The sequence below is a fragment of the Sinohyriopsis cumingii genome, chromosome 11 (genome assembly GCF_028554795.1).
Source record: "Sinohyriopsis cumingii isolate HCF-2022 chromosome 11, ASM2855479v2, whole genome shotgun sequence".
In the NCBI taxonomy this organism is placed as follows: domain Eukaryota; kingdom Metazoa; phylum Mollusca; class Bivalvia; order Unionida; family Unionidae; genus Sinohyriopsis; species Sinohyriopsis cumingii.
Window position 1 is genome coordinate 39,461,017 of NC_142971.1, and position 26,474 is coordinate 39,487,490.

The 26,474-nt window shown below is 36.4% G+C and overlaps 1 protein-coding gene across 1 annotated transcript in view; it reads left to right on the forward strand.

The window, feature by feature from the left end:
* Positions 1-244: 244 nt before the first annotated feature.
* LOC149787965 (uncharacterized) overlaps positions 245-26,474 on the forward strand; it is a 26,796-nt gene continuing 566 nt past the window's right edge. Inside the window, exons 1-4 of the mRNA XM_089974237.1 lie at positions 245-668; positions 9,523-11,611; positions 15,756-15,923; positions 19,810-26,474. The exon at positions 19,810-26,474 is cut by the window's right edge and continues 566 nt beyond it. Coding sequence (XP_089830363.1) covers positions 9,550-11,611; positions 15,756-15,923; positions 19,810-20,642 — 3,063 coding nt within the window. The 5' untranslated portion in view covers positions 245-668; positions 9,523-9,549 and the 3' untranslated portion in view covers positions 20,643-26,474. The remainder of the gene's footprint in view (positions 669-9,522; positions 11,612-15,755; positions 15,924-19,809) is intronic.

The following is a 26,474-nucleotide window of genomic DNA, read 5'->3' on the forward strand; positions in this document are numbered from 1 at the left end:
CAGAGAAGGAAATTCATTGTTTAAATTGAATGAACCACTGCTGTACAAGGGAAATCAAATGAAAATATGTCTTGGATAAATTGTATTGCAAAGTAATAGTATAATCCTGTCAGTAATGCAACAAAAAAAAAAAGAAATAAGTAAAAGATGGAACATAAATACACATCAAAGGAATAATGTGCTTTAATTTTCATCTTATATAGCACCTCTCTTGTTGACTAGTCTGGGCGTGGCATTGAAAGGACAATTTGTTCGTTTTGTTGTTTATTTTTAATTTGTTTGACTCTTTTTATATTTTTTTTACTATTTTCTCACTTTTCATCGCAATTTCGTCTTTGTCAACACTTTTGGTATATTTCTTATTAGGGTCTATTTCACTATCCCGTTGTACAAAGATCATTAATTTTCATACAGTTTATGCCACTCCACGTTTAGTTTTCATCTCTTGTGACTATCTTTTCGTCTCATTTATTCCTTTTTAAGCGTCCGAATATCTTTTTACACTCAAATATTCTCTTATCTGTCTTTTCGACTAGTGTACGCCTCTTTTCGTCGATTTGCTCTTCTGTTTCGGTATTTATTTGTATGACGTTTTAGGTGCCATTGACATCACTTCCGGTTGCCACAAAGGAGATGGGCTCTTGTCCGAGCAGAGGGAGCATATCAATGTAAGTTTTTACGATAAAATGTACTGTGACGATGATCCCTCGACATTGCATTTATTCATGTTAACAGACGCTCCAGTTATTAAAAGTCTTGAATGTGATAACCTAATGTCAACACTAAATGCCCATTTTGTCTTAGATGCACAGCCCTATCAATGTAAAACACAACTGACAACTCTGTACTTTGAACAGATGATACATGACACTTGTACTGACTTTGCTCTAAATTATGGCTGAATAGGAAACGAGTTGAGCTAGTGTTGTTTACTTATGTTGAAGGCAGTGCACCAAGATAATCGACAAGGATAATGGATACATATACCTAATAATCAGTCACGCAAGCTTGGTAAAGAATTCCACTAAAGGAGCAGAACCCCACAAACCCGTTAATATGAACCTAACATTAAAATAGATTCTGTATTATTGGGAAAGGGAAATAAATTACAAAATACATGTTTGCAAAATTTTCCTCCAATTTTTCAAGTACCCCATGGGAGAGGAGAATAAATTCGACCAGTCCATCCTTCTGTCCATCAGATTTGAATTTCTTCACAATAACTCCATATATTATTATTGCATTTGTACAAAATTTAGTGTGCACTTTGATAAGACCTTGGTCAAATTCAGTTATGTGCTTTTTTATATATGCAGTTTTTAGTGGAGTTATATCCCCTGAGTTTTAGACCCACCCCATGTTGTTTCTGCAGAATAACTCTGTCATTTATTATTCCATATCAGCCAAATTTTGTTTTCAACTAGATATTGAATTGGCTTTTGTTCAACATCTTTGTTTAGTGGAATTATAGCCCCTGATTTTCAGATGTACCAACATTTGTTTATGCAGAATACCTTCCCTGATTATTATTATTATTTTTGTATTCAAACCAAATTTAGTATGCAGCTTGATATTGATAAGACCATTGCTAAGTTTGATTGACAGCCTTCTATGTAATCTTTGTTTAGAGTTTGAGCCCAAACTGTCATACCCTACCCTTAATTAGAAGAGGATTTCAGTCAGATTTTGTTGGCATCTTGATATTGATGAGGCCTTGGTTTGAGTTTGATTGTGTGTTATAGTTGATTGAGCATAGTCCATGAGTTATGAGTTCAGTAACCACCCAGGAAAAACCAGGTCAATTACCTCTGTGTATTTTGGATAGTTACTTAACTGCCATTTCCTCAGCATGTTATAACCAGTAATATGTATTTTAAAAAATGCAGTTAAAAGCAACAAAAACAAAATTTACTTTGAGGAAACCTCATCTGAGATAGATTGTAATTGTTCTCAACCAACATTGTCTTCTTTGACAAAAGTGTCTTGTTCCATTTATTCTGTCATCATTAACACATAACCTCATACCAACATTGTCTTCTTTGACAAAAGTGTCTTGTTCCATTTATTCTGTCATCATTAACACATGACCTCATACCAACATTGTCTTCTTTGACAAAAGTGTCTTGTTCCATTTATTCTGTCATCATTAACACATAACCTCATACCAACATTGTCTTCTTTGACAAAAGTGTCTTGTTCCATTTATTCTGTCATCATTAACACATAACCTCATACCAACATTGTCTTCTTTGACAAAAGTGTCTTGTTCCATTTATTCTGTCATCATTAACACATAACCTCATACCAACATTGTCTTCTTTGACAAAAGTGTCTTGTTCCATTTATTCTGTCATCATTAACACATAACCTCATACCAACATTGTCTTCTTTGACAAAAGTGTCTTGTTCCATTTATTCTGTCATCATTAACACATAACCTCATACCAACATTGTCTTCTTTGACAAAAGTGTCTTGTTCCATTTATTCTGTCATCATTAACACATAACCTCATTCTCAAAACTAATTTTCTTCAACTTAAAAGAAATGAACATAATATTCTGAAATTTGATTGTTAGCTCCAATGATCGTCGACCAGAAGAGATTACATGATGGACTTTTCTCCATCTGTTAGCACAAGTATGTTATTGCTATTAACTATTTAGAGCAGAGGTGGGCAAACTTTCCAGTGCAAGTGCCGCATACACAAATTTACACCTTGTCGTGGGCCGCATAGTTTATTAAGTAAAAAAATGTTAGGTTTTTCTAAATAACATCATACTTAATTTTCAGTTGTTAATATGTTGTTAATATTTAAAAACTTAAACTTCAAAAGAAGCACATTTATTTGATAACAGACTAACATAAACAGAGTCAGTGCAAATGATGACTTGTTCCTAGGCTGCATGAAAACCCTTGGCGGGCCACATGAAAGCCCTTGGTGGGCCGTAATTTGCCCACCCCTGATTTAGAGGATTGCCATGAAACTTTACCTTCAGACTCATCCCATGGTCTAGTTGGTCCTAACTGAAAATGGTTGTAACTTGGACATTGAATATGGCCACCACAGTAACTCTCTTGAAAATACTGTTATTCCTCCTGAATGGATGGTCATATCAGTATGGGGTTTTCACCCAAAGACTTGCTATGATGTCTACATGAATATGGTGTCAATCTGATGTCCTATATGGCCACCACAGCAGCCATATCGCAAATCTTGTTATTTATACTCTGAATGGAAAGTGATTCACAGGGGGTTCTGAATGAATGCTGATATGAACATTGGGTTTTTTTACTTTAAGGATTTCTTATGATGCCTGGATGATCATTAATGAAAATGGTGCTGATCTGGTGGCAAATGTGGCTACCACAGCAGCCATTTTCAAAATTGTGTAATTGCAACTTCTAAATGGATGGCCATATCAAGATGGGATTTTCACTGAAAGACCTTTCATGATGTCTGGTGTGCATTAAATTGAAAAAAAGTGTGCTGCTCTGATGCCAAAATAATAACAACAGTGGCCATCTTGAAAATCTTGCTACTGCTGCTCTTCCTTACAAAATTAATATTGCCATGTAGAGGTAAAAATTTATGTACAGATGCCTTTTCCTTATTGATACAAGAGGTGACAATGTTACTTACAATTCCTTTGCACAAGGAGGTTTCACTCTACCGTTTTGAATATAACACCATGTTGAGTTCCAGGTTTAAGTGAAGATATGAGATTGGTAATAAAATGTTTTAAAAACATTCAAGCAGTGAAAAACAAGTGACCAAGATGAGTCCTGCATCTAATAAAATGGTGCAGCTTGAAATGGCTTTAAAGGTTGAAAATTATCTCAGACAAGTAACAGGTAGTCTCTTTGGAAGTCTTTTTACATTTTGCCTTGGATGAGAATGACATTTGAACAGGAGATTAGTCTATGTCTGTCTGTAGTTTGTTTACTAGAAATATAACCATGATGTCCACATATAAAATGGCACCACTCCACCACTGACAGACATTCTTAATATGAAAAGACAACCAAATTTTATATGTTTTAATAATGTATCATATCGTAGGCTGTGTTTAATGAATACTTATACACAGTGGAGGTGTATCATTTCACCCATATTACTATGAGCTTTTCACCAAAAGACTTCTTATGATGTCTAGTTGGTATTATATGAAAATAGAGCCAGTCTGATGCCCAATATCCACCACAATAGCCATATTTGGGGCCCCAATTGGCTGAGTGGTCTAAAGCGCTCTCCGTTACGGGCCACTGACATCTCACCTCTGTCTGCGTGGGTTCGAGTCTTGGATTCATCCAATGTTGGTATGTGAGAAGGCTTGCCAGTAGCCTCTCGTGGGTTGGTGGTTCTTTCTGGGGTTTTCCCTGGTTCTTCCTCCACCATTAATACTGGCCGCCATGTATAGCCTATCGTTTGCTGAAAAATGGCATTAAACCCTACAACAACAATAGCCATCTTGAAAATATTGTTATCATTATTCCTACTGAATGGATGGTAGAATCAACATTATTTTTACTAAACAACATCTTATGATGTCTGTCAAATGATTTTTGTTTGGTCACAGTGGACATCACTTCTATATACACTAAAATACCCAACCATAAGGGATTGACATCAGAATATCATATATCAGTCTCAATATATTAACACTGTTAAAACTAGTACTATGCTTCAGTAATTTTATCTTTCATGATTCCCATTACCTACAAGTCAGTGGCACTGCTATGGGAACTAAAGTGGTTCCATCTTCTGCCTATGTCTTTATGGGTGAACTTGAATGGAAACTGCTGAATTTGGCACACCATAAACCTTTCATTTATTTAAGGTTTATAGACAGTATTGTTATAATTGGGACTGGAACAGTGTTGGGATTACAAACATTCAATCAATACCATAAAACACAAAACTATTTGGTCTCCTGTCTATGGAAAAAATCACATTTCTAGAAACTTCAGTATTTCAGAATATTTGATTTGTACTTTAAACAAACAGATGAACACTGTTATCTACATTATTATTCCTACCACCTCTTCATTTGCAAGAAATCGGGTCCATAAGTCAGTTATTACAAATTATCAGTACTAAAGAGTTGGACTTTGAGAAGCATGCATCTAATCTGATCCAATTTTGTAACAAAAGAAGATACCCTTCTTGATCTGTAACAGGCTTTAATTAAATAAGACATGAAAACCACTCAGATCTGCTTAATCCAACATGGAAGGTCAATAAATCTAGCAACATAAGACCGACTGTCTTTACATATGACAAAGATGATTATTTTCTCCAGTGTGCAGACAACCAGACTCTGCCAGATACATTCCAACGTGCTCCATTTTTGCACAGAGACTTTGGTTTTAAATTAAGGAACCATTTAATAAGAGACATGTTTTCAAGTAAACTTCTGGGTTTTACACATAAATCATTTGTGAAACCATTAATTGCATGTTTTGCATGAAAGTGAATAAATCTATAATATTTAGAAGCATGTTTCCAATCTTTAAATATAATTCCAAGTTAAGAGATGATTGTATTACACATAATGTTATTCACTTACTCACCTGCCACTTCTTTGGCAAACAATGCATAATTTAGGCTAAAAGGGAATTCCAGTTGAGAATCAAAGACCATCTTAGGGATACCTAGAATAAAAATGAGAACCCAATGTCTAAACACTACCAGCCTGACTACAACATTAACTGTGTTCAGTATCAGATAACAGAATCTGATCCAGAGCTCTCTCATAAAACAGAAAAATAGAGAATTTTACTGGATACACCAGTTACATACTCTACATGTAGTGGGGATCAGCATTTCTATTTAAATGGAAGTCCATGCATTTTTATTTTAATTTTCTAGTTTGTCTTAAATGAAAATGGTGCCATTTGGACATTCAGTATTCCTTCCACAGTAGCCATCTTGAAAATCTTGCTGTCATTAATATCTCTTGATTGAACAGTAGACCCCAGGAGGCTGGGTTGCTAAAGGTGCTCGCCTTTACAGATCACTCACACATCTCACCTCTGTCTGCAAGAGTTCAGGTCTTGTATTGACCAGTGTGGGTATGTGAGAAGTCTTTCCCTTAGCTTTCCATGGGTCATTGGTTCTTCCAGGGGCTTTCTTAGGTTCATCCTCTTCCAGAGATACTGGCTACTGTGTTTCACCTATCATGTGTTGAAAAATAGTAATAAACCAGTCAAAACAAAGTGTATCAGCATATGGCTTTCACTTAAAGACTTCTTATGGTGTCTAGCTGGTCCTAAATGAAAATGGTGCCAATCTAACTTTTAATATGCATGTGACAGTGACCATCCTGTAAATACTGTCATTATTTCTCCCAGATGGCTGGTGATGTCAACATTGTGCTTTCACCTATTGATGTGCAGTTGGTAGTAGAGGACATGGAATGTTGTGTCAGCCTTAGTGGATTTTAATGAGTTTGCCAAAGAACAGACAACTGATATGTCACCTCCTAATGCTCCCTTAAGGCCTTATGTCCAGATCTCAATATTTTTGCACCCATTTGACTACGGTTAGGGTGCTTTCTTAAAGGTTTTGGTAAGGGTCAGGAGTTTGCTAGGCAGCATAAGGGGTGATGCATTCCCCTATCTACCCTGAGACATTTCCATGCCTGGCCTCTTAAGCTCCCCACCCTCTCTTTGGATGCCCAGGCATCACAAGTAAGATTTTGTCAGGGACCAAGGCTTGCCTTCCATTTAAGACACTGGAAGTGCTGGAAATTAAGGCTCTGTTGCTAGAGACCATAGCTTCAAATGGCAATTGCTTTTTGCAGTCCTCTAAAGTTTTCTGAAGGAGTAATCTCTGTCTCCATCCATACTACAGGGGCCCTGAGTGGTCGAGTGGTCTAAAGCGCTCTCCATTATGGGTCACTGCCATCTCACCTCTGTCTGCCTGGGTTCGAGTCTTGGATTCGGCCAATATGGGTATGTGAGAAAGCTTGCCAGTAGCTTCTCGTGGGTTGGTGGTTCTTTCTAGGGATTTCCCGGGTTCTTTCTCCACGATTAATACTGGCCACCATGTATAGCCTATCATATGCTGAAAATGGTGTTAAACCCTACAACAACCAACCATGCTACAGTGCTTGCATGAAGTAGTTGACAAAACTTTAAGGCTTGCCCGGGATACTTCTTAAGTCATACTGGATTACAGTAAGAACCTTTTTATGGCTGCTTCCTGGAATATGAGACTGTCTTCAGAGGTTTCATTCTCACCATGGCAGCTCATGATATGATGGACCAATAACACATGTACCTCACATCCACTACAATGAAGTGTTTTAAAAGGAAGGAGTGTCCCAGTCTAGGAAGCAACCACAGCTTAAGCCTCCCTCTTTACCATCTCTAACTAAATGAGGTTACTGAAAAGGCCTGGTGAGGAAGTTTATGGGCCCCACTCTTTTTCCCAAGGAACAGCCTTTGGAACTCACTTCTCCTTCCATGCATCAAACTTCCAAGATTTCCTGCAATTGCTCAATTAGCCCTCTTTTCATAGGTCTGATTGAACATAACAGATGATCGATGAGTTTCTTTAATAAAAGTATACTGGCTTCAGTTCCATGAACATCCTTCACTGGCAAGGCCCCCCATGCATGTTCGAATGAGTCAAATCTGTTGTAATTAAGGGAAGAGGTGCACACCATTCTGAAGAATGGTGCAGTTGAGAGAGTGTATTCTGATGAGTCTTTGGCCTTCTGCTACTGGAGGGAGCCACAAGTGTCAGAGTGGTCTAAAGCGCTCACCGTTACGGATCAGTGCCATCTCATCTCTGTCTTTGTGGGTTTGAGTCTTGGGTTTGGCCAATGTGGGTACATGAGAAAGCTTGCCAGTAACTTCTCGTCGGTCGGTGGTTCTTTCTGGGGTTTTCCATGGTTCTTCCTCCATCATTAATACTGGCTGCCTTGTATAGCTTATCTTGTGCTGAAAAATGGCGTTAAACCCTACAACAACAACAACAATCTACTACTGGATTTTCCTGGCATACCAAAAGGATCATTTTTGGCAGATTATTGACTTTTCAAACCTAAAGCAAGTTTCTTCAGGAAGAAATATTCAAAATGTACAAGAGTTAAATGGTTAATACATTTTTTTGTACCAAAAATATCTGACCAATGAAAGGGTTTTACATAAAGGATACAGTACAATGCCCCATCATCATTATGCCTTACATGGAAGCCATAGAGAATCATGGATTGAAAATTCAATTGCACAGTTTCTCAAATCACTGATTCATGATTGACCAGAGTTTTGTTTGTAGTGAATAAGATTTACTGCTGAGAATATTGTTGAGTTTGTGTATTGAATATCTATACTTGCTACAAGAAGTTTGTTTTCCATTTGTTTTGATCAAATTCATGCAGGTGCTTTGCTCTCACACTTAAATGCTAAGCAAAGCTTACCAGAGGGACTGGTTTCATTTGTAATTATTTATAACTTGTGTTAGAAGTGTCACAGAATAAGTTTAGGGAAACAACTTTTCACTTGATTGAATTTCGGTAGTCTGCACCATCTTTGCTATTGTTATACATAATTACTGATTGAATAAGAGTTCATCTTGCAAAACTTTTGGTACTTGCCCAACTAAGGAGGATGCAGGAAGATTTTTTGAGGTTTCTCAACTCTTGAGTACACCACCACATATGTACATGTTCATGTTGTGAGACCACCTTTACATCAAAGTTCATGAAAACATTTTACTAGCAGTTAATGAAATGACTATACTTGCCTTGAAGGGCTTTGTAACCGGTAATGTATTTTAATGAAGGGCCTTATAACAAGAATCGTATTATAATGAAGGGCCTTGTAGCAGGAACTGTGTTAACTAAGGGTTTATAGTGGAGGAGTACTGTATTTCTAATTACTGCATGGTAGGCATGTAATGTTAACTTACATTATTCTAATTTGAAATTATTTTGGTTTTCTTTACCTCCTTAACCATGACAACTAGAGGTGACCAACTGTGATGTAGGTGTGTACTTTATTTTATGTTTATTTTACATCAATTTTAACAACTAATACAGTGCTCAAATACTGATGCGATTGTTCATGTTTTTGAGGTTTAAAAACCACCCAATTAGAGGAAACCACTGACATTGGGTAGGCACAGTATGTACTGATGTTTGAATGCGTGGGAAGCAAAGACAGTACATATAGCTTGGTTTTGTGTTTTACAGTGCAGCAACACAGGTTATTTAGTGCCAGGGCAATTGGAGTAACATGCCTTGCCAAAGGACACACTACAGTTGCTCACATGGCCTGATCAGTTGGTTGGATCTTAACCTATGCCCTTTTAGTTGCAAATTTGGCATGCTACCACTCCACCACTACAGTTCCTGTCTCCATAAGTCACTTTTTACAACTGTACTACATGTGCGAGGGCACATGAAGCCTATTCTGCATTCTCCAGATTGAACTACGATGACACATAGCTGGTGCTAAACTAGAATGTTATTAAAGTACAGTCCAGTTAAAATAAATATTTTTTATTCTTGCAGGTGAAATGCTGATCTGAACTTGTTATAATGGCCTATCCACTACAGGAGGAACAACTGAGATCAGAGGGATCTGTATTCTCTGGAGATGAACGGCCACACCTAACCACAACACAGAATGATCGCAAACAAGAGTTTAACATTTTAGAGAAGTTGAAGTATTTACGTGATGACAACAAATACACAGATGTCATTTTAGATGTGAAGGGCACTAAACTTGAAGCTCACAAAATTGTACTGGCTGCTTGGAGCCCATATTTTGCTTTGAAACTCTTCCCAGAGGATCCAAGAGTTTTCAAGGATTGTGTTGTTGTGAACTATGATAACAGTGAAGTGTTTGCTGATCTTTTGGACTTTATGTACAATGGCTATGTGGCACCAAGAGAAACAAATTTTCTGCAATTGCTGCATCTGGCTGTAAGCTTTGAAATAGAAATGCTGAAAAACTATTGTGAAGAATTTCTTCGTTGTAATCTGCATCTGGGTAACTTTGTCAGCACATATTTTCTTAGTCGTAAGTACAGGTTACAAGGACTGGAAGAGTACATTGTAAACTTTCTCCAGATGAACTTATCAGATGCTGTCAAACAGGGAGAATTTCTTACTCTCACTGCAGTAAGGTTCAACACTCTTTTGGCTAAAGGTTGGATGGTTCAGATCAAACCAGAGATTAAACTATTTCTCATCATAAGCTGGGTGGGATATGATGTGCAAGATCGTGAATGCTACCTGGTACTACTTTTACGCCACATAGACTGGTCTAGTGTTGCAAGTGACTTCTTGCTAGAGATAAGCCGAACAGAAAATTTTTTCACTTCTCATGAGTCTAGCCTGTACCTCTTGTTACAGACATTATATAGTGCAGGAATTCCACTTGGTCCCTACACTGAGAAATTTCCTCTGCTTCGTCGAGCACATCAACACATCCTTGCACAAGTTGTTCACACAAGCCTCTTGCCAACAGATAGTGATGATTACTTTCAAGTGACCATTCAGGTTATTCCTCGACCAGAAAAGAAGCATGCATCTATCAACACGGATGTTAATAGCCAGCATTTCATTGAACATGAGGCTCAGCTGTTAGGACAAGAGTCTCAAGAGCAGATTTTGAACGAGACACATGCTGAGGAAGCCAGTGTAAATCAAGGAATAAATAAATCTATTAGGGAAGCAACAGACTTGAACAGTGAATCTTGGACATTTGAAAGACAATCAGTTGCAGAGCCATGTGTCATTGAGGAAACCAAGAGCAACAAGAGAAAAGGAAAGCCAAGAAAATTCAAGAATGAAACAGAGCTTGAGAAGATGCCAACTGCTCCTCCTATGTTGGATCAACCACCAGAAGAAAAGAAGGTTGAAAAACATGTTCCCAAGAGAAAATCTTTAAAAAAAAAAAGAATGAAGGGAAGAAAGAAAATAGTTAAAGAGGAGATAGATATTTCAAATCAGGATGACACTATCAGTGTCCAGATTATCCACAATAAGATGACAGATATTGATGAGAAAAATGAATCCCAAGGAGTGAAGGAGACTAAAGGTGTTGCAGAACTTGAAAGGGGAGTTGAGACCGGTGATATGCAGGTTGAGGGAGATGTAGGTAGAGACAACACAGAATCTGCTGTGGAAGAACAGGAACAACCCTCATCAGATGATGAAACAGAAAATGTACCCAAACCTAGACTTACACGACTGTCAACAACACCAAGGAGGGGACGTGGTAGACCGCCTAATTCAAACAAAAATGGACCACTTCTAGATTGTAATTATCCAGATTGCAATTACAAGACTCGCATGCCAAGAAGATTAGAAAAACATTTGAAATGGGTACACGAGTCAGACACAAAGTTCAAGTGCAATATTTGTGCTTTTGAATCATGCTCCAGTCGAGAGTACTCTGTACACATGCGAGAACATTTTGATGGGCCTCCATTCAAATGTGATGAGCCACAATGCAATTTTGTCACAGATAGAATGCAGAAATTTTTGGTCCATCGGATGGTACACTCAGATGAGAGGCCATTTGGTTGCGACCAGTGTGGCATGCGATTCCGTGCCAACAACAACCTGCATGCTCATCTAAAAACACACACAGGTAAGGCAGTAATAAGGGTTGCGGGTATTAAAAGTTAGTTTAAGAAAGCTGAAGATGGGCTTTAATAATTTATTTATATAGGGTACCTTCCCAGCAGGTTTGATTGTATATATCTAGATATTCAAATGGCACAATCAGGGGTAGCCTTGCATTTGTTTCTTTAGACAGTGGATGTTTCAACTTGTTTGCTGTTTTGCAAAAACATTGCAATTTTGCATATCTTTTTCATTTTTATATTGGTTGGAATCTCATTAGACTTTAAAAATTTTTTCTTCAGCTTTCTGTCAGAAAATATTCCAGTTTAGGATTTTGGAACAGACAATGACAACTGACCTTATAATGATGTTGAAATATTTTTCTTATAATAATTTTTAATGTATTCATGTCATAGAAATCTTGAGCTAAGAACTACTTGTATATGAATTCAGTATTGACATGGTTACATGCAGGTGCATATTACATGAAGACTGTGGTATTAAAGTTCATGAAGATAATGTAAGATTGCTGGTAAAGTAATGTTCTGTAACAAGAGAAAAATGAATGTTTGTAGCACATTGCACATGCTGTGGGTTTAACGCTGTTTTTCAGCTCAAGACAGGCTGCACATGGCAGCCATTATAACTCGAAGAGGAAGAACCCAGGAAAACCAAAGTAAGAACCACTGACCCACAGGAAACTAATGGACAGCAAGCTTTCTCACTTTGGCCAAACCTGAGACTTGAACCACTCAGACAGAGGTGAGTTGGCAGTGTTTGGGAAAGGCGAGCGCTTTAGACCACACTGCCACCCAGCGTCCCCATTGCTAATGTCAAGGCTGATCAATATTTTTTCACTTATCCCACCTAACTTTTTACTTGTCCCAAAATTTCAACAACTTCCCTATATTTGATGAGATATTTCCATTATAATCTAAAGAAAAACAATAAATAATGTGCTACATGTTTGTTTTCAGTTTTTGATTTTCCATGCATCTTATATATACACTATTTCTTAATGCTTAGGCATTTCCATCAGCAGTTATGGAAAGAAATTTATTAGGATTCATACTTTCTGTAAATTCTCATGATTTGATCAAATGATGGAACAAAGTTTCATGCTTCTGTCTGTTCTTGTAATTAACACCAAGTTCAACACCTTCTGGAATCAATGCAGCATTTCATATATGAAAATGTTTTTTTATTTGTAACATGATAGGGTATAGGCTGTAATAAAATGAGCTCTCTTTTTCTTCAGTTCTAATTTAGTTTTCAAATGGCCTTTCCTACTGGAGTATCAGCAGCTCTAACTTAAAGATTTTCTGCACATGCTGGCTAGTGTCATGATGTCCAGAGATGTAACAAGACTTGATTGGTTCAGTCATGAATTTGTCAGTTCCTTTGTCAACCACACTGGCATGAATTTCCAACCTGCTGTAATTTGATGACTTTCTGGCAAGGCATGTGCATACTATCCTACAGAAAATCTTGGAACTTGGCTAATAGATGCATCTTTCAAATTTCTGTATCCTTTTTTCCAAAGAGGTCTATGTGACCTATATTTCACATTTCAATGACTTTGTTGAAATTTTGTGTTAAAAGTTCATTTATTGAGTGCATATCTGTTACTACTACACCCTTACCCCCAATAAGGTCACAGTGACCTATATTTGATTCTTTAATAACACTAAAGTATTTGTTTGACCATGTAGGTTCATCCATGCTTGACCTATACAAATCCTAGCCTACTCACAAAGCCCCTTCTGATCAGTGCTTTTGGAAGTTGGAATAAATATTTTTATTCAGTGGTAAACATGCCATATTAATGACTGTCCATTGTATATTGTGAGATGTTACCCTCAGCAGGTTAACTGTATATTTTACAGGTGAATGAATATAGGAATTAGGTGAGTGAATTGCATGCAGCATGCATTTCTTGTGAGTCCTTGGATGTAGTGGCTAATCAGGTAATTACTGGTGCATGTACTGTGCACGGAGCAGTCACTCAAAGGTTATTCAAGCCTGTGACTTTATCCACTATATTCAGTTGTCTAGGGATGGACAGTGATAATAGCTCCCAAAACAGAGTAGAACAATTGTTTTAATGATTTTAAGAACAGTTTTAAAAGAAATACAGAAAACACTATTCTCTGGTTTTTATCAGCGCATAATATAGTACCTTTACTTTGGTGTCATTCTTTCTTATTTTGCCTTTTATGCCTTGTCACCTTATGTGGTTGGGTGGGAAGGTAGGTGGTGTCATTCTTTCTTACTTTGTCTTTTATGCCCTGTCACCTTATATGGTTGGGTGGGAAGGTAGGTGGTGTCATTCTTTCTTATTTTGTCTTTTATGCCCTGTCACCTTATGTGGTTGGGTGGGAAGGTAGGTGGTGTCATTCTTTCTTATTTTGTCTTTTATGCCCTGTCACCTTATATGGTTGGGTGGGAAGGTAGGTGGTGTCATTCTTTCTTATTTTGTCTTTTATGCCCTGTCACCTTATGTGGTTGGGTGGGAAGGTAGGTGGTGTCATTCTTTCTTATTTTGTCTTTTATGTCCTGTCACCTTATGTGGTTGGGTGGGAAGGTAGGTGGTGTCATTCTTTCTTATTTTGTCTTTTATGCCCTGTCACCTTATGTGGTTGGGTGGGAAGGTAGGTGGTGTCATTCTTTCTTATTTTGTCTTTTATGCCCTGTCACCTTATGTTGTTGGGTGGGAAGGTAGGTGCTGTCATGATATACTGGCACAATAGTATCTAATAAAGTAGCAATTAAAAGTGAAAGTTTCAAATTATCAATAGATAAAGTTTAAATATAAATATAAAATCATGCAAAAAAGAGCCCACTAGTTAGAAAAGGGGTTAAGATTTTGTTTTCATTATCACTTTGTCAGAATTATTTTTTGCATGATAATGTTTACAGTGTTTATTTGAAACTAGTAAATGTTAGGTAGCAGTGAGATAATCCTTGATTACTGGTACACCCTGGTTCTGTCTATCTAAGCCTGTCTCTTCTGAAACTGCTGGATGATAATTCTCAAAATTGGTACATAGGTTACCCATTAGCAAGAATGGCATAATCTTTTACAGTCCCTCACCTTGGAACCCTGAGAAGGAGAGGGGGTGTTAAAGACCAAATATACAAAAATTGCAAATTACAACGATATTTTTGAAAAGTTTTTCAACAAACATTATATAGCAGTCAGAGCAGAGGGACATACTATATATAATAACTTGCATTACCACACAACCCCGACCAACCAACCAAAACCCCCACTGCTACCCACCTTTCCCAGGAAGTGGGTAGGTATATATAAGAAAAAATGTGGCATTGCCATGGAAGTAGTTGTAGAGTTCTAGCATTCAGCTGGCCAGATAATGGTTCAACTAAGAATGATCCAGTGTTTTCTTAGTAGACATTTGTATGTTTAAATCAGATGGAGTGTTACAAGTTGTTTTTGTGATAAAAATGGATTTGGATTTGGAAGTTTTTAAAAAGTAGCTTTAACAATTTTTCAGGGGGCCCCGAGTGGCCGAGTGGTCTAAAGCGCTCGCCGTTATGGATCACTGCCATCTCACCTCTGTCTGCGTGAGTTCGAGTCCAGCCTCAGCTAACGTTGGTACGTGAGAAAGCCTGCCAGTAGCTTCTCGTGGGTCGGTGGTTCTTCCCTGGGTTTTCCAGGGTTCTTCCTCCACCAATTATACTGGCCGCCATGTATAGCCTATCTTGTGCTGAAAATGGCGTTAAACCCTACAACAACAACAACAACAACAACAACAATTTTTCAGTCATATCACTCAGGTGTCTGCAGTGTGACAGTTTATAGTGATGTGTAGCACTGGGACATCATGACACAGACATGTAGCATCATGTCACACCCAGTCACATTATCCTGACACCAGGCCAACCCATCCTAGTACTAACCCCTTAATGCTGAATGCCAATAAAGGCAGCTGCTAGTACCATTTTTATAAGTCTTTGTTATAACTTGGTAGGGGTTCAAAACCATGACCTCCTGCATCTGAAGCTGATGCTCTAACCACTTTGCCAACGGAGTGGTCCTCTGATAAAGGAATAACATTTCTGAAATTAATTAATGAATTCATAGAACTTTGATCTCGTACATGTATGTAGCAATTTTGTTTTTAAGATTTATTTATTTCTTCTTTAAGGTACAAGGAATTTTGAATGTGATGTTTGCCACAAAAGCTTTGCCACCAAGAACACCTTGATGCAGCACATTGTGACCCATAGTGATCATCGGCCATACCTTTGTGATACATGTGGATTTTCCACAAAGTACCAGTCACACCTGATTGCACACAGACGCATTCACACAGGTAAACAATTTTGTAAAGTATTATTCATCACGGGTAAATGATGTTGGGGCTCAAAGGCATAAGGTACAAGTAGTGTTCTAAGGACCCACAGTGGTCACAGGTTATCCTGTAACGTGTGGATTTTCCATGAAGTATCACGTATGCCCAATTGTACACAAATGCATTCACACAGGTAAACAATATTGTAAAGTATTGAATTTAAACCAAAGTGCAGCTCAGAGACAAGAGAGGGGTAATGGTACATTTAGTTGTTCTGTGGAACCCTTGTTCATGATCCTGGCCATCTGTAACATATTTATGCAGAAGTAACTCAATGCTCCTGTACCTTAATTTGGAAGCCAAGTGAGTAATGTAAGGCACACATGGGCCTCTTGTTAAAGTGGTTTACAGGGAGGTTAAGTCTTGCTGCAGTTCGCTATTGTACATGTAGTGTTGTGCAGAACACTTGAAGGGTTTCTTACTATCTGCAAATGTGCACAGGTAGTTGAATGCACCTGTGCAATAATTTAGAAGATACTCACAAGTTTGTGTGGAATTCTGATGTTCTCAAAAGTTATTAAATTTTGTGGTCACCTTGTATTTATTGTGCTCTGTATCCAGTATGTGAACCATTTTAGGTTTTCATTTGCACACTAAAGAACTTGATTTTATTTAAATTTAATGCAATAAAAACAGAATCCAGTTTTCTTAAATTTAACAACTACTAATGAGAAACCATGTGTTCTGTACCCTTTCATTTAAAGAAATGTACTGAGATGTTTCTTTCTCGACTCGTATAGGTTCTTATTCATTGCACATTTGCTGTTAAGTGGAGCATTTTGTGTTGTGATGTCCATTTGTCCAGTTTGTTTTGGGATCCCACACAATAACATTACTTGTGTACCTTGTATCCTGAATAAACTATGTGGATGTTTTGCACTCAGAGTACAGGGTATTGACTTTTGGATCAAAGGTCAAAGTTCAAGATCACTATAACTGGAAGAAAACATGGATCCTATACAAAACCTTTAGTCAGACCACGAGCAGGAAAAAAACAACCAATCAGAGCTCTCCATTTGCTGTGTGTGAAAATCATATAGATGGCTACAATTGAGAACAGTTTCCAAGCAAGAAAATGTGCATTATGTGAATCAGAACTGGATGACCTTAGAATTTTGTCAGTAGGATTTGTTCCTTATGAAGTTGTAGTTGTTGTTGTAGGGTTTAACGCCAATTTTCAGCACACGATAGGCTATACATGGCGGCCAGTATTAATGGTGGAGGAAGAACCCGGGAAAACCCCGGAACGAACCACTGACCCACGAGAAGCTATCCTTATAAAGTAATGTTGGCAATATAGTGGTTAAATGATACTCTGTGCACATTAATAATAATAATAATAATAATAAAGATGAAATTCAGTATTATAGTGATTATGATGGTGATGATAATTTAATAATGATTACTGAAATACATACATTTGTCTTCTCATTATTGAATTGAATTGAATACCATGAATGATTGTGTAAACTGTTGTAAAGTTAAATTCTGTGTATAATATCCTACTTGGTTTCTTTGTATAAATGTATGTAAACAACAGAAACAACCACACTTAAGCTACTACTACTATAGATGAAGATTATTATGGTGATTATAATGATGTTGTTGTTGTTGTTGTTGTAGGGTTTAACACCATTTTTCAGCACAAGATAGGCTATACATGGCGGCCAGTATTAATGGTGGAGGAAGAACCCAGGAAATCCCCGGAAAGAACCACCGACCCTCGAGAAGCTACTGGCAAGCTTTCTCACATACCCACATTGTCCGAATCCGAGACTTGATTATAATGACGTTTATGAAGACTGTGAAGATAATGATTAACAATATTACTTTTTTTAAATATGAAAAGAAAGGCATTAATAGGAAGAACAAAATCAAATGCACTTGTAACCTATTACTATTGCATCTTTGATCTCTGATTTTTTTCCTTAATCTAATCAGTCACTAATCAGCCTTGTCTTTTTCATTGTTGTAAAGATGATCCATTCACAACTTATCTGAAGTAAATTAAGATATTTTTTTGATCAGGGTTTAGGAAATTTATTTGTTCTCTCAACCTGACTGGGTACAGATTGTCTGTGCCAAAAGAAATCTAGACAATTTACTCATCCCCTTTGTCAAATAGATGCAGATTCATATGTTGAGAATAATTCATTCTGAATTTTCTTCCCATAAAGCGTGCGGAATTTCAGCATTGCTGAACATCTAGCAAGCATCATTATTGATTAATTTTGCCTGTGTTTCCTACTTGCTGTCAATCCAGAAAATGTTGTAAAGGAAGCCAATCTGCTTTTCAGTTTGTTAGGAGTAATCAGTAGAACAAACATAGGTTGGGCATATAATTTTGTGGTCATGTTATTTTGATCCGTTGACTTGGGGTAAATATTTCATGGCATGTTAAGAGAATGGATTTTGCCTTCTCTAAGAACCCCCTCCCACCCCAGGTCTTTACACACACACACACACATATATATATATATATATATATATATATATATATATATATATATATATATATATATATATATATATATATATATATATATATAATGTGTGTGTGTGTGTGTAATGATCAGTATATATAATGTACTAAGTGCTTCAAAGTACTGGGCAAAACTGGCTCATATGCACAATTCAATTTTATTAAATTTTTTTTTAAATTTGGGGGAGGGGTGCTAGGGTCGGTAATGAGAAACATGGACTGTTTGCCAACTGGAAACAGATATACTTTCTTTTGGCCTGATGAGACTAGTACAGATTATAGTTAAATTACATTCTTTAATTTTTTAAAAACATACTGGAAAAGAACCTGCAAGTGTCTTTAAGAAATGTACTGAAATTTTGTCGTCTGTAACAAGTAACTAATAAATGTCTCAGCACAAATATAGCTACATGTACATTTAAAACAAGTGAACTGTGCAGATAGTGATGGAATTGTAACCTTTTCACTTTTCTCTGGAACACTCTTTTACCGAGGACGTGTTTGTCTCTGCAGATGAGTTTATGTTGACAAAACAGATGTCTGGTTAGATTGGTTGTATTTCCACTATCATCTGAGGTCATATTTACACAGTTTACACTCAGTGATGCCATAGATAATTTACATATCTTTTTTTCTCTTTTTTTCAGTCCAAAATAATGACAAACATAATATTTTGTAATTCATTTCCATGACAGTCGACTTGAACTTGCATAAAATGAACTCATTTTTTCTTTTGGTTTTTATATATTTGTTATGAATCTTTGATCCTGCATGAATACCTTTAATGAAGTATTACCAACAGAGGAAGTGGCATCTTTAAAGTCAAAACAAAAAATTTAAGAATTGCCATCAAAGAAATCAGCATCTTTAAAGTTAAAACAAAGAACTCAGTGTCTCTTTTGATTTATTTCATTCATTTTGAAAAATAAATAAATAAAAAATCAGTTGATAGAAAATAGGGTTCACAGAAACTCATGATATATAAACACTTGACTTGTACTTGGTTATACTACAGTAAATTGATTTTGTAGTTTAAATTTCTTACAGTTGGTGCTGTTGTTTTCATTTTAAAACTTTTTTTTAAAAGTTTTATTTTTTCATATTGCTTAAATATGAGCAACATATCTCACAATAATACTGTGACAGGCATGTCATAACATATCAATATATCTCACAATAATACTGTGACAGGCATGTCATAACATATCAATATATCTTCGCAGCCTTAAATCAGAATGATGCAGGTAAGTTTCTTTTATTTGATAGAGATTGTTCTGTGAGGGACTTATGTGACTCATAAATGTCAATGATGCATTACTTCTGAAGATTTCATAAATAGTAATAATCACTTTCTTTTTCTTCTAGGTGATGTTTATCATTGTCAGTTTCCTAAATGTACATACTTCACTCCCAAAAGAAGTCAGCTGAAATCTCACATGCGTTCCCATCTAGGTATTCGAAGCCACATCTGCCAGGTCTGTGGAAAATCTTTTGTAGAAAAAAGCCACTTGGTGCGGCATGAAAAAATTCACACCCAGGAGACACCACATCATTGTTCTGTGTGTGATTACAGCACAGCTCGAAGTGATAAACTAAAGGAACACTATCAAAAGCACCATACAAATGACCCGAACAATATCAAAACAAAAACAAAACAAACTCAGACTAGAAAGGGAAAGTCAAAGAAACAAGACAAACTTTATAACATTGATATTACAGCTCCAATGTTGGTGAAATGGGATCATGGAGGATACTCTATGCAGCCAAACAGTGAACAGTCTGGCTTGACGGATCAATACACTGTTCTTCGTGATCATCTAACTGCTCCAGCACAGACATTTGATGGAGTTGCAGTTACAGATCAATTAGTGGAACATAGAATGCTTGTTTCTGGTTTGGAGGACTCTCAGGTGGTGCATGATGTAGATGGCACTGGTTTACAAGAGAATAGACATCCTCAAACATCCATCACAGTGCTTCGACAAGTGACAGCACCACTAACAATAGTCAGTAATCCAAGTGTTGTTGATGGTGTTCAGACAGTGGTTGTTAGTCAGACAGGACAAGAGAATGTGGGAACACCTTCTGGTGATGCTCAGGGTTACACAATAATCACTCAGAACACCCCAGCATCTGTGGCCTTGTCACAGAACCATCACGACTATGGTGGACTTGGAGCATTCATGGCATTGTTTTAGATCTTGGAGAAATCCAAACAATCCCATGTTGTCAGGAAATAGGTATAAGTTTTGACTTGCCAGCAAATTAGATGATGGTTCTGTGTGTTATTAGACTCTTTCTTATAAATAAGTTGTTGTAAAACAACAGTTTGATAACTTTCTTTAGCGTTCATGTAAAAATGATGATAGTTATTACTTAATGTTAGATCTTTTGATTACATATATTTATTCTTCTAATCCATTTTACTTATTTCACGCTGGTGTTGGCACACCTACCATGTTTTAGTGTTATGTTATGTACCATGCCATAGCGCATGTGTGTTTATGTTGGGGGTGGGGATGGAGTTTATTATTTTTTCAAAGACCCCCCCCCATTATGTATCATTGGAATACCATATATACTCACATTGAAGTCAGATCCAGCTGTAAACTTCATAGACCCAGATCATCTGTTACATAATGCACCAGCAGCTCTGGATCAGTGTTCAATGTTAGGAGCAATCAGTTGAACAAACTACAGAGATCCTGATGTTTTGTAACATTTTGTGACAGCTGGTCAGGTTCTATGTAGTTTGCAGTCAGACTCGACTTATAAGCAAGTATATATGTAGTTTTTAGTTTATTACAGCTTTGGTAGATGTGCAGGAATGAAGTCAGTAATACATGTATGCCATTAACATTAGCAAGCTATAGTAAAATTCACATGGGTCATGTAAGCACATTTACTGATATAAATTTAAAAACTAATATTAGATTTAAAATTTAATTGTAATATAGTTATTACACAGTTTATTCAGTCGTGAATTTTGAGTGATCTTGTGTGCCCTTTTTTTCCTGCAGGTGTTTTCTCTGGCTTTGTTTATAAATGATGATATTGTTGTGTCTCTGTTTGTAATACAGCTTCTTCCCAACTGCAGGTGCGTTCCATCTTACATCATAGTGCATGACAAAACCAGTGTAAACAAGATACCATGCTTGCTTGATTGCACCTAAATATGTTGAATTACATTATCACTGAATTTGCCATTAAGCATTTTTTGAGGAATTTGTACAATAATTTTCAAAGGAATTTTGATGGCCAAGACACAAAATAAAGTGAATAAATGCCATTTAAATGTATGCGTAATCAAATTATCAAAAATTACACATGTAGCTGCAAAAAGTGATTTAGAGCACATACGTGGTCTATGTGAGTTGTACCATAGACCAGTATAATAAGAACATGAGATATTTTGCAATATGATCTTTGTTTGCAGCTTCATATTGAAGAGATCTTGGCTGAGTTCAGTTTTCAGATTTTTACATTGTTTAGCAGAGTTGTATCCCCTGATTGTCAGACCCACCCACTGTTATTTACACACAATAACTCTAAAAATTATCTCACAATTTTGTCTAAGTATGGTCTCCAGTGTGATATTAATGAGACCGTCACTGAGTTTGATTGTCAGTGTCCTGCATCATCATTTTATGGAGTCATAGATCTGATTAACAGAGGCACCCAGTTTTCTTTCCCCACATTAATGATTATGATTGGATTTCATCCAAGTATGGTATCCAGTTTGATATAGATCATGAATTTGATTGTTGGTGTTCTATGACATCATTAAGATGAGCAATAAGTTCCTGATATCAAATTCACCAGCTTCTTTTCCAACACAGTTGTCTCCAGATTATTGTTGAGTTTCATCCCAAATTTCTTATGCCACTTGATATTGAATAGACCTTAGCTGAGTTCTACATCATAATTGATCAGATCCATTTTCTTGGCTACAATGTAGTTATTTCCAAAAGTTTCTGATGCAGTTTGATATTGATAAGTCCTTGCCTAAATTTGATTGTAAGTATTCACCATGATCATTTATGGATCTGGAGCACCAGTTTGTCAGACTCACACCCTCCCCCCATGCCTTTCTGCACAGTAACTCCCTTCAAGGTTGATTGGCAGCTAGATATTAAAGAGGCTCTTATTTAATTGAATGTCAGCATTCTGCATATTCATTTAGTGGAGTTATAGCCCCTGATTGACAGAACACCCACCCACCCACTTTAATTTCTACACAACAGATCCTTTTTTATGACTGGATTTGAATTAAATTTGGTTGACAGTTTGATATTGAGGGATCTTGATTAAGTTTGATCATCAGCTTCCAATGCTGTTACATGTATTAAGTGGTGCTGTAGCATTCATTGATTCACAGAATAACACACTTTTGTTTCTGTGTAATGACTTCCTCACTGGATTTTAAAAATACTGAGTAAACAGCTTGATAATAATGAGAGACATTTGTTGACATTGATTGTCAGCTTTGCTTATGTAAATGTCAAATGTCATCTTTTAGTGAACCTGTAACTCACATTTTCATCATGTACAATAACTCCTTTATTTCCTACTGGAGTTCAACTGCATATTTCTGTTAATTACACCTTAGTTTATTTTGATTTGTCATTGTCTGAACTGCAGTAGCATTAAGCAGATTTCTAGTCCCTGATTGTTTGACCAACCAACTTATGCTTCAGTAGAATGCTCTTCGTTATTGCTCAGCCCTTCTTGGTGGCAGCTTGACATAGTATCCATATTGGCATCCATATGTGCATTTATTGGTATGTCTGTTTATTTTTCTATCCACACCCTAAATTAACATTAGGTGTTACAGTTTTGTATGTGGTCATTTTCTCAGGTACAGTTGTGCAGTGATGTGTCAGTTGCCAAAGCAAGCCCTGTAACAGTTTGAGGGGGATAGTGTGGGAGGGGCAGGGAGAGCAGGCCTATTTGGGGCACAACATTCCCATCAAACAACTTTTTAAATTAGGAGGGGTGTGGGTGGGGGCCAGAACTCATTTCTATGTCACTGGCTGATAGTATGGCCATATGTCCAGTTGTATCTATTAACAGTTGACTGTAACCATTCTCAAGGCTATATTTCTGGTCCAGTTTTGATCTAACTTGGAGTTTGGGCTTATATCTTCAAGATCTCAGAGGAGCTTGATAATGAGTTTCTTGCATGTTAATGAGATGATCTTGTACCATATTGACTGTTCTTGTTGCCACTCTGGAGTCTTTATTTCTTTCTTGTTGCAGCTCTGGTGTCTGTATTTCTTTCTTGTTGCCACTCAGGTGTCTCTATTTATGGTCCAGCTTTGATCAAACGTTGAATATAGGCTTAAGTTATGAGTGTCTTGGACAAATTTGATAATGAGAGAGATCAACACATATTAATGAGGTGATCTTGCCTCGGATTGCATTAGCATGTCATATGTCTGAAAACTAAATTTCAGATTTGATTTTGATGAAACTTGAAATGTGGGATTATATGATCAAGATCCCTCATGTTCAGTAAAGAGCCAGGTTCACTCAGTTTAATTAGATGATTTTGCATTGATTGTTTGAGTTTCTTATCACCTTAGAGATTGTATTTCTGATTTGAATTTGATTAAACCTAGTAAATAAGCTGAAATCATCACACTCTTTGGGGAGACAATGATTATTGAGATCCAGGCATAATTTAATAATGAGTGATTCTGCATCTGAGTGCCTGAACTTGTCAACACTTTTGTGACTCTATTTTACTGATCAAACATTTCTTCAAACTTGGTAGACCACTCCAATGGCCCAAGTGGTTAGTGACCACCTTGGATGTAGGAGGTCATGGGTTTGAGCCCCGTCCGAGTCATGCCAAAGACTTTTAAAAATGGTACTAGCAGCTGCTTTAGCATTAAGAAATTAGTGTTAGGACTGGTTATCCTGGTGTCAGGATACTGTGACTGGTTGGGACATGATGCTACATGTCTGCTGTATAGTGCCCCAATGCTAGACATCGCTATAGACTACCACACTGCCGACATTGTAGCAGTATGACTAAACTCTACATTAATATCTAAATCTCACACATACAAACACACACACACACTCTTGGGTAAATTGCCTTATGTCAAAAAGATATCCAGTAAGTTTATTGTTAGCCAGCTCAACAGATACAAAAAGATCAAGACCTATGCATATACTTTATATATGAGGCGATTTTGCTTCTGATTGGCTGAGATTTTGCTTCTTTAGAAACCATATTTTGTAGAAGATTTTAATCAGACTTGTTAAATGGGCTTATATGATCAAGAACTTTTATTAAGTATGATTATGAGATCCAATCATGTGGTTTGTCAACACCCAAGCAACTATATTTCAGACAAGATTTTAATCAGATTTTTTAAATAGCCTTATATCACGAAGATGTTTCAGGAGTTTTATTCCAAGCAATATCTTCACATATTCGTTAATCCAATCTTTGATTTAGCTTATATTTTCTAGCGAGAATAAATTACAATAAGATTTAGTTTATTCATTTTGGTCAATAATCTTATATAATTTGTTATCTTAAACAGGTTCCATAAAAGACAGGTTCTGTACTAAATATGAGATCTGCATAAATTATTGACAAAATTTTGCATTGTATTGCTGAGCTTGTTACATCATGAGCATATAATTGACATCTAATTTCAGTAAAGTTTGGTAAATAGGTATATATTTTAAGCTGTTGGATGCATTTGATTATGAGGATGAATCTCATTGTATATTAAAGAATTGTTAACAGATTAGTAAAATAAGTAACATCAACATGGTTCAAAGTTTGGATAGTAGTTTACTTTGGATTATGTTCTTCCAGTAATACATAAATTGCTTAGTGAAATGGTCTGTCATGTAGTTATGTAGGCCAAGTGAGTGATGTCAGGCCCTCTGAAGGCTCTTGTTTTCCCACCAGTTTCCTATAATGATTTAATAGTTTTGCCAAATTTGTTTGGTTACTTTGGAATTGGAATTGGTACAGCTAACAAATTATGTGCAAATAGAATTCATTAAAATGCAAGTGAGTAGAGTATTTTCTTATGCTTTATTTATTTGTGTTCTGTTCAGCACTGAAGTTGAGAGTATTACCTAGATTGTAAGAAACAGATATGAATGAATAGATATCGTTAAGATTAAAATGATTTTTTTAAGCTGTTACATATAATGTTTTAATTAGGTTTGGAAGATCATTAAGAATCTGCAATAACTTATTTAAAAGTGCTTTATTTTGTAAACATGCATGTGTGAAATCCAATAGTTCTTTTTAGAGCACTATGCATTTCAAAGATCTAGTCCTTTTCGTATAATTCTAAAAAAAAATTTGAAGTGGTAGATTAACACATCTGGTAGATACTCCAGGGTACTTGTTTTTAACACATTCTTTTTCTGTTTCAAGGCAATATATATGTGTTACAATGATTTATCAATACAAATATTTACAGAATACCAGTACTTTAATTCCTTTTGATGTATTAATTGCCAGTATAGAATACAATCAGTCATAAAGTATTGTAATAAATATTTTGTATTATTTTCCTTGTGATAATCCAGTGTCAGTCAAATATTAGATTCAGCACTCTCTTCTTATAATGATGTCCATGGACTATATTATCTTATAATGAAGTGGGTTATACAGTTTTACTCCTGCAGAATAAAACTGGATCTGTCACTATACCTGCCTTTAACATAAAATATGTTGAAATGAAGGGCCTGTAGTATATAATTGGGTATGTTAGCAATTATTTAGTAACTCACTGTGTGCTCGGTGATGTTGAATAGACCTGTACTCTGCTGAATGTTGTAAGAGGCAACCCGTGGAGGCAGAGGCACCAGCATGTCAGTAGTTGGCTTGTAAACACGCTACCGAAAATGTGTGTGTGTTTAAATCTCAGAGCAGCATTTCCTAGGGCAAAGCATTTCCTCTGCCTTAAATAAAACAATGAACCACAGAAAACAAAAAACATACTTCATTTTATTGTAAGCTTATGTTTTGATACACTGTTTTTGCAGAT